The 14092-nt window shown below is 37.3% G+C and overlaps 1 protein-coding gene across 1 annotated transcript; it reads left to right on the top strand.

Moving 5' to 3' along the window:
* Positions 1–10236: 10236 nt before the first annotated feature.
* On the top strand, positions 10237–12632 carry LOC104237090 (mannan endo-1,4-beta-mannosidase 1-like). Its single transcript, XM_009791169.2, has 5 exons — positions 10237–10804; positions 11117–11311; positions 11474–11596; positions 11701–11903; positions 12033–12632. The coding sequence occupies exons 1-5, from the start codon at positions 10469–10471 to the stop codon at positions 12397–12399; spliced, it is 1224 nt and encodes a 407-aa protein (XP_009789471.1). The 5' UTR covers positions 10237–10468; the 3' UTR covers positions 12400–12632.
* Positions 12633–14092: the final 1460 nt, after the last annotated feature.

The raw sequence follows: 14092 nt of genomic DNA, 5'->3' as shown, positions 1-14092 counted from the left end.
TTTGCCATTTTCTACATCTCCCAGGTTAACAACTTCTGTCTTATCCAGGTTGGACTTAGGTCTGTTTTCAAAATTATCAACTTCTTTAACAATCTCCTTCGGTATGTCATCTTCCTCTGAATCTATGTTCGTTTGTTGTGTTGTCTCATTGCACGTTACAGTCATTAGCTCATCAAGATAAGTAATAGTAATGTTGTATAAGTAAAGTAATGAGAGAAAAATAATAATGAGTGTTGATTCATAAGAAAAGTCAAAACGCTTTGATAAATTGCATAACTATTTTGGAACATTGGAGATCTTATTGCAGGAATTAAAATGCAAAAATAAAATCATTTAGTAAAATAAAGACAGTGCATGATGCTTGTTTTAGCCTTGCTACCCCGAGGCTCGTCGGGCTCTGGCTATCCTGATGGCCCAGTTATTGAGGTGTGCTACTATGCTTACAGCCTGTATAGAAGGGCTTTCCTCCCCCTCCTCCTCGAGAATAACACAACAGTCCATATCATTGTCTTCTAGGAACAAGTTCTTTACCGCTGCCAGAGCTTCCTCCTCATCAGACCCATAGACAATATCAGCTGGTTGGAAAGTCTACTCCAAATGTGTTATTGGCTGCACTAGCGGATAGTAGGAATTGTGCCATGGTGGCGACCAGTTGTTGAATTCTTCCCAAGTGTACTCGTATCCTAGAATGGAAGTGGTGCCATGTTTCTTGAGTTTTATGGGCTTAGTGATTCCTTGGAGGTTCTTGCCGAGCCCCTTGCCAGGTTCGTACCCACTCTAATTCAGTATACTCTCGATCTTATTATCCCACCATTTATGTTTGTCAACAGTATTTACCTGTTCAATGTGATGGTAAGTCTCTCTACCCAGCTTCCTTCTTCCTTCAATTGACCGGATGGTCTAGCGACTGTATATAGGGTTGCTATCGTCACCGTGAATGATCACTTCCTGGTGATTCCATTCAAACTTTACTGCCTGATGCAGTGTTTATGCTACGACCCCAGCAGTATAAATCCACGATCGTCCCAACAGTAGATTGTAAGATGCCGACACGTCTATCACTTGGAAATCAACATCGAACCAAGTTGGCCCCATTTGCAGACACAGACTAATCTCCCCAATGATGGACCTTTGGGAACCATCGAAGGCTTTCACGTTGATGGCTTCGTCCTTTATATCGTGCAGTCCTTTTCCCAACTTCTTGAGTGTTATTAGTGGACATATTTTGAGACTGGAACCCCCGTCGATCAGAATCCTGGTGATAAAATAGTCTTTGCATTGCACGGTGATGTGTAGTGCTTTGTTGTGACCCAACCCTTCAGGTGGCAACTCATCTTCATGAAAATTAATTTTATGACTTTCCAATACCTGTCATACCATGTTAGCCATTTCCCCGCCAGTGATGTTTCTTGGCACGTATGCTTCACTAAGCACCCTTAGCAGGGCATTCTTGTGTGCCTCAGAATTTTGTAGCAAAACAAGTATAGAGATTTGCGCTGGTGTTTTGTTCAACTAGTCGATGACCGAGTAGTCCTTGGCCTGTATCTTTCTCCAAAGATCGTCTGGACCTGTCTCATAATAGGTGGACGGTTGGAGGCCTGCTTGCTTGACTCATCCAGATGTTCAGGGGTATAAACTCTACCAGTTCTCGTCATACCTTGTGCGATAATAGTTTCTTCGAAACTACCCTTGCCTTTCCTCCTTGCCTCGGTTGTATAGTCCTATGGTATAGCCTTTGTATGGTATGGTGTCATGGTTAACATCGCCACTTGAATCGGCGTCGATATCTTTACTCCAAACGGAGCATGTGCCTTGGGTGGTAAAACCGCAACTTCAAATAGCGTGGGTGCATTTGCTGGAGACACAAATTCGACCTCAATTGGTGATGGTGTCTTTGTATATGACGTTGTTTCAAACTCAAGTGGCACGGACATATTTACCTCGGCGTCCCCAGAGGGCTAAATCTGGATCACGATCGGATTAAGAGTAACTTTGGCTTCTTTGTGTCATCACCTTTTGTGATCAAATCGATCGATCCCTCAGGATTCCAATCATCCTATAATTCAATCATGTGAACGCCTCCACCCTTGTGGTCTGGCAGCAGTTTATTGCGGACATTCAGAGTGGGTTCCTTTGCCACAATAATTTTTTTGTCAATTAAAGTCTGGATCTTGTCCTTTAAAGAACGACATTCATCGATGGTGTGTCCCTTCATGCCGGAGTGGTATGCACAGGATTTGTTTGGGTTAACCCACTGAGAAGGGTTCTCAGGAGTTGTAGTAGGGATGTGGGTGACATAACCAGCAGCTTTGAGTCTTTCATACAACTGGTCAATAGGTTCAGCAATGGCTGTATATTATTTTGGAGGTCTGTGGTCAAAATTTGGTTGAGGTCTAGGGAAGTTTTGGCGTGCAGGAAGTGATTGATAGTGGGATGGTTGAGCATTGTAGGCTTGGTAAACATGTGCGGGTTGGGAATATCTAGGTGAAGTAGGCTGATATGTGGGAGGTGGAGGTGACTGATAAGCGGGTGGCGGAGTTCGGTAAGAGGGTGATGGTGCTTGGTAGTTCGGGGTAGGCTGATATGTGAGTAGAGACATTGGGTAGGTTTGGTATTTGATGAAAGATTTGGTTCTTTGTGCAACCATTACGGCCCCTACGTCCCTTTTCTTGGACATATCACCAGACTGTAAGGCCTTATTTGTAGCTTGCAAGGCCTCGAAGTTTGTAACCATACCACTTTTGATGCCCTCTTCGATCCTTTCACCCAGGTTGATAATGTCAGAAAATTTGTGGCTCTCGATCATCATTAGTCGTTCATAATACTACGGGTCCTGAGCCCGAACGAAGAATTTGTTCATTTGTTCCTCTTCTAAGGCAGGTCTGACCTTAGCAGCTTCGGACCTCCAGCGAGTAGCATACTCGTGGAATGTTTCTATGAGCTTCTTCTTTAGATTATGAATATAGAACACGTCTGGCGCATTCGCTGTGTTGAACCTGAACCTGTCCACAAAGTCGGACGCCATGCCTACCCAATTTGACCACTTATTCGGATCTTGGCTAATGTACCAAGACAAAGTATCTCCCTTCAAACTCCTCATGAACAACTTTATGCGGATTCTTTCGTCTTTCCCTACTCCAACTAGCTTGTCACAGTAAGTTCTCAAATGTACACTTGGATCCCCTGTAAAATCAAACATTTCAAACTTCGGAGGTTTGTACCCCTCGGGCAGTTCGACATCGGGCTGTATGCAAAGATCTTCATAGTTCAGCCCTTCAATTCGCTTACTTCCTTCAACGCCTTGAATTCGGCTAGTCAATTTCTTGAGTTCTTCAGCCAGGTTCCTGATGAGAAAATCTTTGTCATCAGAGTCGGGTATGCTTGAGATGGGTTGGGTGGAGTGTGGCATAGTCTCCACATAAATGGGGGTGTTATGGTGGGTGTGAAAGTGGTCATTTATGGAGTTTTGGAGTTCTGGGATGAGCAGTGGGGTGTTGTTTGAGGTATGGAAGGTGTTGCAGTGAGGAGCGGGATGGTTTTGTTGCTTTGAGATATTTTGTGGAGGTGTAGGGTTATGAGAATTTGGGAAATTGATATCTGGAGTGGTGAGGGAAAATGACAGATTTTCTAGATTTCGAACCTGATCAAGTTCTTCCTAGAATTTCAATAGCTTTTGTTCGAGTTGGGATGCATTTTCTTTGGAAACTTGAGTACTGTGACCATGAGTGACCTCTACCCATTCAGTTGAGTTCTCTTTTATGACATTATTCAAATCTTCCATCTTCCCTTTGTTCTTGTTTTTGACAGGACTAAGAGGAGGAGTGGGTGGAGGGTCCCTGGATCTCGTGGAATAAGATGATGTTGCCAGAGTTCACGAACTAACCTTTGGGGAGGGGAATAATAAACAAAAAGTAAAAAACAAAAAGGTAACAAGTTAGTGAGGATTATAAAAAGTATTGCAATATTTAAACACATAGTGCAGGAATGTAAAGTGTGTCATAATTTGGAAACCTCGTTGTGCCCGAGGTAGGCCTAGTGACAAATTGATTTGGAGAACTTAGAATGCTAAATGCTTCATTTTATTGATAAAAAAATAGACGAATCCCAAATCAACACTAAATAAACAAGAAATAAAAGTCACTAATTGCCATTGGCCTTATTACATTCATAAAGCGAAAAAACAAATTCCTATCTATTTGGTCCCAGAAGGACCTTCCTCAGGTTGAATGCTCTCGCTAATCAAATCCTCCAGCTCGCATAGGTTCACTAGTAGAAATGCCTTTGCCATGTGTTCTCCTTCGTTTCCTTCAGCGTTCTGGCAGTCGATGACTCTCTTCCTCACTTTCCCTTCCAATTCCACTAGACTGTACTCCAGATATTCCAACTTTTCACTACCTTTGGTGGCCCTCTCTTTCCACGCGTTGATTTGGTCATTTGATGGAAGACTCTTGCACTAGCCTAGCAAGATTGGGGGCGTGCTAATCATACCAAAACTGGGGACCACGTGCCTCATTTTCTGCAAAATAAATAAGGTTAGGCTCTTACCCCCACCAGACTCGACTATTTAATATCAACAATCCTCATAAAGCATTTAGTTCTCTAAATAAATGCACAGAATGTGGTGATGTCCGTTTGTGTTTAGGGAAACCTAGTGGACTTTGGACAAGGCTTATCTTAAAGAGTCATTATGTGGACAACATAATTGACTCGGCTAGGTTTGACCATGATGCATGCACAGTTTAAACAGAGTAAGGTTTCTATGGGGTTTTAGACTGGTATCCTTGAGCGGACAACTCAAAGGGAAAAGGCACGGAACCGTCGACTACACCATTGATCGACTGGTTTTACCGCAAATATGTCTTTCCGAATTTAGGGGTGATAATATAGGAAGAGCGCAACCACTCATTATAAGCATTGGTATGGTATTTGTTTGGCACGAGTGGAGTATGATGTTGAGCATGGTTATGCAATAATTAAAAGCATGTTGGCACGTATTTGCACATTAAGAAAGTAGTAAATACAACAGTTTCATAATTTAAAGCAGTAATAAAAGGAGGAAACAAAAAGAGAAGTCAGTTTTGCAATTGAAAAGGGAATTGAATGCTTAAAGAAATTAAATAAGTAATTGCACATAAAGGAGCATAAATTCACAATGATAGTCTGAAATGGTAAAAGCCTAAAAATCCCCAACAGAGTCACCATGTTGTCGCGCCCCCTTTTTCTCGTGAAATCGCGTTTATGACATTTGGTATGGGATAACTCGTTCCTTTCAGGAACTGGGTTTTGCATTTTTGAAGACTAGCCACCTAATGATTTAAGGTGCATTAGGACACCAATGAGGGTTCAATTCTAAGTCATTTGAATATCCAGAGATAGGGTAAGGGCTTGAAGTTATTCCAAGGGGAAGGTGTTAGGCACCCCTCAGGATCAACTAGTGTGGTTTCCAGCCAGACATTTATTGTGAATTTAGAAAATATACAAGTACGGCCTCAAATATTAGGGGATTTAAATAGATAAAAAAGAAAGAACAATTAAAAGAAGAGTTAAAAAAAGAGTTTGCAAATAAAAGGAAAGGGGATCCTAGGTTTATATTTAATATGGATCACGTCAATGCAATACCCGGTAATCACTCCTCAAAAGAGGTGTTACACGTGGCGTTAGCGCACCGGTTATCATATCCATATCTACCCTTCCCACCCCGTTAAGGTATTAAAGCGTGGATTGGTCTCGATTACTATTGCATGCTATTACCCGTCCCATTCCTATCCATCCCGGAGGCACTTAGGACTACTAGTCCTAAAGGGTGGGATATTAGGCTGATTAGTTTCAAAGGATAAAAATCTAAGGCAACATACAAAAAACCACATACTGCATGTTGGGGAAGCATATAAATAGATAAAGGCTCATATACTTCATTGAACAAAAGCACATAACTAGCATGACTTGCACATACTTTTTAGGTCTGATTAAATACTAAAGACGAGGGGAGTTTGATTATTGAAGCAGATTTATTTATTACATAACTCAGATAAGAAGTTCGAATCAGGTCTGTCTGCAGGTTGTAACAATTAACAAAGGTGGATTCAATTTTATAGTCATTACTCTAAGGCTTGCCTTAGTATTTAGACGGGGTCCTATAGGTATGATATCTACTTAATTCAGAAGGTGGTGAAACAGTGATAACTCAAAGCGAATTGTTTGAAATCCTATAGGCATGGTCATTAAACCTCGTTAAAATAAGGGAATTAGATTATTAAAAATATGATTCAGAATGGACGAATTTTAAATTAAACTAGTTTCAGTTTCTGCAGATGACAGTATCCATTATCGCTGATTTTTACTCTTATGAACATGGTATCTAGGATTACTGATTTTAGATCCTTGTAGACATAATTGCCAATTTTAAACCTTTGCATACATAGTATCTGCATAATGTCAAACCCCTATAGGTATAATATCTAGTAGATAATATAAACAGGCAGTTTTTCACTTGGGAATTCCTATAAGCATGATTTCTATTCATTATGCTGATTTTAACAGGCGATTGGGTTATGACCAATTGGGCCCGAAAAAACATGAAATCTAAACGGTGACAAACATGCAGAATTTTAGATAATTCCTATAGGCAGGTTATCTAGATGTGAAGTTGAACAAGTAGGTCCTATAGACATATTTTCTAAATGTGATGAATATGCAGAATTAAAAGCAGTCTTATAGGCATGTTTTCTAAATGCGAATTAAACATGTAGAAAAAGCTGTCATATAGGCATGTTTTCTACCCTTGAGCATGCATAATTACCCAACCCTTTTCACTAGCCAGCCCCAAATGTACATTACAAATTATTACAAACCAGGAATACTGAATCACATCAGAAAAGTACAAAGAAAAGTTACAACCAAAAGAAGCCTGATTCTTGACTTCCTCTCTGAGTTATGGAGTAAACCACCTCAAAATGCCATTGATCCAAAGCCTTTCTCAGATTTGAGTGTGCTAGAGCTCCCTAAGGGCCTCAATAGGACCTCGGGCAGTGCTCACACCCAAGTTACATAACCAGAATGGAGATGAGTGTAGTGTGAAAATGTCAGCCCTCATGTGTCCAAGTTCAAAGGGAGCTCATGGGTCCCAAGGCAAGGCTCACATGAGGGGGCCAGAACTTAAGTCTAAGAAGAGAGTGAAAGTGCAGAAACAGAGTTCTAAGAGCTGAGGGACTAAAGGAGAGGAAAAGGGTGATAGGAGACAGCCATTAACATTTCAAGGAGTCAATAACTTCACACAAAGGGGGCAGGGGATTGGGAATCCATTGAAAGGAGCTTATACACTTAGGCATGGGTTAACTTTGGTCATGTACAACAATAGGAAGTATTGACATGCCTGTAAATCAACCAGAACACACAACATATAAGAGAAACATGGAGGTTATGATCCTAAGAGGATCAAGTTTGGGTTTTGCACCGCAATTTCTAATGATGTCATGCCCCAAACCAACCACAAGTATTAAACACATTGGGGTAGGGATTTAGAATTCACATGTCATGATACATTGATTCAGAACATGAGAAAGAAAATTACAGCATGCTAAACAATGGTACTGGGCTAAATACAAACAGTAGGCAGACAAGAATTCAAGAGAGAGTAAATAAGCATATTGTTGTTGGTGCAGAAAACTTAATTAGAACATGCCAGTAAGAAATGCAAATACAGAAAATAAGCAAGTTTCCTCACAACCTAGCCTTGGCTTTCAGCCGACTAGGTAAGGCAGCAATATAGTAGTAACAGAGAAAAGAGAGATTTGGTGAAGTGTGTATTTAAACTCAAGTGTTTATAATTGAAACTCAATTTGGGCTATAATTGCAATAGCCACTTTTCCTTTTAATTTTATAAAAAATAGTAAATTAATTCCTGGAAATAAATTGAAGGTACTAAAATAATTTATAATACATAATTATTAATTTAAAAATACTGAACTTTTTTTATAAATATAAACGCAATTAAATCTAAAAGAGGCTAATATTGCAATTATAAGCAATTTAGCTTTAAAAATACTAACTAAATTTGTAAAAATATGCAAAAATTATATTGACTATATTTTAGTATAAATATGATAATACAATAAATGAATCACTAAGATTGATATTGGGAATTATTATTGGGATTTTTATGAATAAAACAGAGGAATAAATTGGTTAAAAAATCTTTAAAATTAAAAAAATTAATAAAACATTGGGACCTACTTATATATGCATATATGCTATTTGAAAGTATTTTTTATATGAAAAATATATAGGAAAAAATTGGATATCAACATGCATCTCCATGAGAGTTTTCCCCTCTTTCATCTTAAACAGTTTATATTGCCTAATTAGCATGTCGATTTTTGACTGCTTCACTTGAGAGGTTCCTTCATGAGTACATTGTAGAGCATCCCATATAGTTTTTGCATCTCTGCAGACAGATATTCTATTGTATTCATCAGGGCCAATTCCACATATTAAGATCTTCTTAGCTTTGGCATTCTTGTGAACTCCTGTGACATCTTCCTTAGAGTATTTTTCTCTTGGCTTGGTCCAGTAGGGACACCATTGTCATTAAAAAATATTGGGATTTTTGGTCCTTTCTCAACAATATCCCAGAGTTCTAGGTCTTCTCCTTCCAAGAAATCATGCATCCTTTCCTTCCATCATCCATTGTATTTTTCATTGAACAGTAGAGTCCTAGCGGTTGATTGTCCCTCTTGAGCATATGGTGATGCAACCATTGTAGATACTTTCAAGGTGTTAGCCTCTTATGAAAGAACCCGCTCTGATACCAATTGTTATTTCAAACTACGCTTAGAAACAAGAAGGGGGGTTGAATTGTATCTTGCCTGATTTTCGCGTTTTTAAAGAAGGTTCCTTGAACTCTTTTAGCACTCTCAAACAGGAATAATTGTGAAAAAGTAATCAACATAGAGATTTTTACGTGGAAATTCTTTTTTCTCAAGGGAGTAAAAAATCATGATCTACCCAGTAGGATTTCTCAAAATCTTCACTAACTTTAAAGAGCAACTTTAGGTTACAACTCAATAACCAATGGAACTACCTCTAGTATCCTAACCCTTAAAATCAACCCAATTATAGCAGCTCATTCCTAAACTAACTCTAGCTTAGAAAGCGTAACACAATAAAGTCTCAATAATAACCTATTACAAAACTTCTATGAAAGCAAATAGGTTACAATTCGGAACACAAAACTCAACCTAACAACTAAAGAACTTGAGCAGCTTCATCTTCAAAAACCAGTTCTTCAGTTGATTGAGTTGAATCATCAGACGTACCTTATTGCTTTGCTTTGCTATTGTCAGAAGTATTCCCACGAGAAATATTTCACGTTTCATATCTATCTTTTATTATTTTAGGACCAAAAAGACATGAATTTTAGATTATATTCACTTCATGAGTTGGTTAATTATATATCTAAATTTATAATTGGTTCTGTTTCAAATTAATTCAAACTTGAATTATCTTATGGAATATACATGTTGTTCTTGACAGTGTTAGGTACTCAGTTATAACTATTTTAAAGTATTTTTAAGAAAAGAATTATGTAGTTTGAATACCTAGGTATAGCTTATTTCATTTTTTACAATTAATGTTTATTTATTTTTAAAAAGAAAAATTTAGTGTTTATTTTTAAAAAATTAACTATGTATGTACAGAGCTAGGGAGCGACATAGGTTAATTAGAACCCATTTCGTTGAAACATTATACTGTACATAATGTAGAATATTAGTTTTATGTTTGCATACAATATGTTGATTGCTCTCGACTTCTTGGTATGTTTACTTTTTGTTTGAATTCCCGAAAATTTTGTCTCCACCGCTACACCCAACAGCTAATCTCCCACCATTGCATTTACCCTATTTCCTAAATTTAGCTGTTTGGAGGAACGTCTAGAAAATTCTATTTTCCTAGGATGGGAGGAGCTGAAAACAAGAATTCCCAACTTGGAATTCTCCTTATCCAATTAAAACAACTCAATGTGCTAGTGCCAAATTTAACTAGCTTTTCTTAACTGCAATTACTGAAGTACACGTTTTCATTTATTTCATCATCAAATAATCTATCTGGTCAAACATTAAAACCCAACTACATCACTATATTACACCTTCTAATTTTCTTTTTCCTTTTCTTTTATTTTTTCCCCATGATTTGTCTTTCTAATTCTTTCAACAGATCTTTCTGCTATAACCAATTAACTGTCTTCCTCTTAATTCTATCAACATCCCATGATGCTTTTTGAAAATATAATATCTTCAAGTAAACTTACCAAATTTCAGTTTTCATCCACTAGGAAACTTTTCTTGGTTCCTGCAAGTTTTGCTATTTTTAGTAAATCTTCTTATATCTAAACTCATTATAAAAGCCGACGATAGGCAGGTGACCTTTAGTATATCACATCTCTCTCATTCGGTATAGAAATTAAACTACAATGTCTTTTACAACAACGAGCTGTATTTCTGGCCTTCTGCTCTTGTTTCTAGCTCTCACATGCGAAGCTAGGGTCCCAAAAAATGCAAATGTAGGTTTTATAGCAGTTAATGGTGCCCATTTTGAACTGAATGGATCCTCATTTCTATTCAATGGTTTCAACTCGTATTGGTTGATGCATGTTGCTGCTGAACCTAGTGAGAGGTACAAAGTCACTGAGGTTCTTAAAGATGCATCCGCTGCCGGTCTATCTGTTTGTCGCACATGGGCTTTCAGTGATGGAGGTGACAGAGCATTACAAATATCACCTGGAGTTTACGATGAACGTGTTTTTCAGGTAAAGATTCATATTATGTGCACTAAAGAATTCTTATATTTCTTATATTATCATGTTAAGTTGACCTACAACAACAAGAAGTAATTCTATATATCAAGTTTAATATGGTAACAAGGAAAATAGAGTAATCACTAATAAAAATTCATTGATAATGTGAAACCATTTGCACCAAGTTAGGTATGTAACTTAAATTCTTGACCAAATATTTTCTGGTTTAATTTTCAAAGAAATATGCATGCATATGATGCACTAAATAGACACTTAGTTTAATGGTTTCTAAATTTAGGGTTATTATTGTGTATTCCTATATAGGGTTTGGATTTTGTGATATCGGAAGCTAAGAAATATGGTGTTCGCTTAATCTTGAGTTTTGTGAACAATTGGAACGACTTTGGAGGAAAAGCTCAATATGTCCAGTGGGCACGGAATGTCGGGGCTCAGATAAACGGCGACGACGATTTCTATACTCATCCTATGCTCAAAGATTATTACAAGAACCACATCAAGGTATAGGAGTAAAACGTATGAAACTTTTTTCAGTTAAGAATCAATTGTTTGATATTCATGCAATCTAATTCTTGACCTACCTAATATCTTTTAGTATTAAGTAAAACTAAGAAAGTTGGTATATGGTGGTTAATAAATCTATGTTCTTGTGAATCGCTACAGAAAGTTATTACAAGATTCAATACCATTACAAAAGTTGCTTACAGAGATGATCCAACAATTATGGCATGGGAACTCATTAATGAGCCCCGTAATCAAGCTGATTATTCTGGAAAAACTATTAATGTAAGCTAATGCCTTTTAACTCATTTCCAACTAATTAAAATTTTGAAATATCAATGACTGACTTTTAGCTATAAAATTTTGGTTTCTGGCTAATATTATTCCAGGCTTGGGTTCAAGAAATGGCAAGTTTTGTGAAGTCACTTGACAAAAAACACTTGTTGGAGGTAGGAATGGAAGGATTTTATGGCGATTCAGTTCCTGAAAGGAAGCAAGTTAATCCCGGTTATCAAGTGGGAACAGATTTTATCAGTAACCATCTTATCAATGAGATTGATTTTGCCACTATCCATGCGTACACTGACCAGTGGTATATTAACATCTTTTCTCCTCACAAATTCACATGTTTTTATCCACGCATACCTTATAAATGATCTCAATGCGTAAATATATTTTTACATCATCAGTGCAACAAAACTAAATTGCATTATATTTATAGGGTATCTGGACAAAGCGATGAAGCTCAATTGGCATGGATGCAAAGGTGGGTGACAAGCCATTGGGAAGATGCAAAAACCATACTAAAGAAACCTCTAGTACTATCTGAATTTGGCAAGTCTAGTAGAGATCAAGGATACAACCTTAATTCAAGAGACACATTCATGGGTAGTGTATATAGAAATATCTACAATTTGGCAAAAGAAGGGGGAAGCATGGCAGGAAGCTTAGTATGGCAACTTATGGCACACGGAATGGAGAATTATGATGATGGTTATTGTATTGTTTTGGGACAAAACCCTTCGACTACAGGGATAATTTCAGGCCAATCACATGCCATGACAACTTTGGCTAATCGCATTGAGTGAAGGCATTAAGATCATTATTATGGAGGAGAAAAAAGAAAATAAGTTCCATAATAGGTTCTTCGATTAGATTGTTTTACTAGTTGTACAACAATCAATTTGTAATTGGATTTGAGTGATCTCAAGTCCATGATTTTTTAGTACTAATTCGAGCTCCCATTACCAAGCATGTGAAGTTGATTAAACTCAACAGTGTAATTGCAGTAATTATTATAGAAAAAAGAAACTTTATGGTATTTATATTCTTATTTATCGTAATAGTGGTTAAATAATAAATCTTATGTAGTATCAATTTCATTAAAAAAATTCGCCTCTTTGGAAGCACGATAAAGTCTCTCCATGGTAGATTTTATTACATTTGTGTAGATTTAATTATTCCATAAGAAATACAATCTCATATTGCTTAAAATAGTGTGATGAGAGGATGGCCTAATTTCCAATTATTTCCTTCTTTTAAATTCAGTAGAAGCACTGGAATTACAAGATAGGAGTATTTACTTTGGTTAGAATATGTTGAAAATATTATTAGCGAGTAGCGTGCATAGACCAGATAAAAGTGGTACTATACAGTGGAAGATCTAAAAGCTCCTCTGTTAGAGAGCGTTTTTATTCCCAATGTAGAATTTTTCGATGCGAATTCGGATCTAGTTGGACCCTAATCAGGGACGGAAACAGCTTTCGAGTTGCGGGTTCATCTTAACTCGGTACTTTTCATGTGCAATATAAATTTATATATATAAATCATTAAATTGCAAAAATAATATATATGAACATCATAACTTTTAATTTATAATGGCTCAATGCTCAAAACCTTAAGTGTTGAGCCCATAGTGCTAAAACCAAAAGACATTAATGTTACTTACATATTACAAAAGATTCCAAGGAGATCTAAAGATAAAGAAATTGTTTTAGCAAAGTTTTTATATGTATTCATCACTCATTAATTCTCTTCCTATATTAGTAATCTCATTTTTTTTTGTTTCCCCGATAGTAATCTCATTGTCACTACTTAGCAAAAGAAAACATATGACATATCTAATTCAAATTTCCCACATCGTTGTTAAAGAATGACTTTTGTTACTATATAATTGAATGACATGAGATCTTCCATTGCCGAGCCTTGTAATGTGGGCTTGTACCCCAAGTTGGGGCAACAATGTGGTGGAATTATCTTGATCTTCAAGAAGCATGGAGTTGAGTCATGTGGCCCAAATGAAAATATGGGCTTCTTGGCTTCTACAGTGGAGTGGATTGCGTGAGGCTGGTTTTAGATTCAAGTCCAACAAACACGTGATGGGCAACTTAATTAAACCACCACTTTTTACTGTAACGGACGTGGCTCAGTCATCCCAATTCAGCTCCAAGAGAACTACTTCATCTATCTTTTCTTTTTATTTCACATTTTATACTATGATGACCCATTGGGTCATCTAGAGCTTTAACCCTAACAAACACCTGATGGGCAACTTAATTAAACTACCACTTTTTACTGTAACGGACGTGGCTCATGGGCAACTTAATTAAACCACCACTTTTTATTGTAGACGTGGCTCATGGGCAACTTAATTAAACCACCACTTTTTACTGTAACGGGCGTGGTTCAGTCATCCCAATTCAGCTCCAAGAGCACTACTTCATCTTTCTTTTCTTTTTATTTCACATTTTGTACTATGATGACCCGATAGGTCATATGGAG

This window comes from Nicotiana sylvestris, chromosome 9 (genome assembly GCF_000393655.2).
Source record: "Nicotiana sylvestris chromosome 9, ASM39365v2, whole genome shotgun sequence".
NCBI lineage: Eukaryota > Viridiplantae > Streptophyta > Magnoliopsida > Solanales > Solanaceae > Nicotiana > Nicotiana sylvestris.
This window is presented reverse-complemented; position numbering and strand designations above follow the sequence as displayed.

Excerpts from the sequence above, each read along its gene's own strand:
- LOC104237090 (XM_009791169.2), top strand. The coding sequence starts at position 10,469 with ATGTCTTTTACAACAACGAGCTGTATTTCTGGCCTTCTGCTCTTGTTT. Across the intron at positions 11,312-11,473 it reads ATTACAAGAACCACATCAAG|AAAGTTATTACAAGATTCAA; the intron begins GTATAGGAGTAA and ends GAATCGCTACAG. Across the intron at positions 11,904-12,032 it reads CATGCGTACACTGACCAGTG|GGTATCTGGACAAAGCGATG; the intron begins GTATATTAACAT and ends TTATATTTATAG.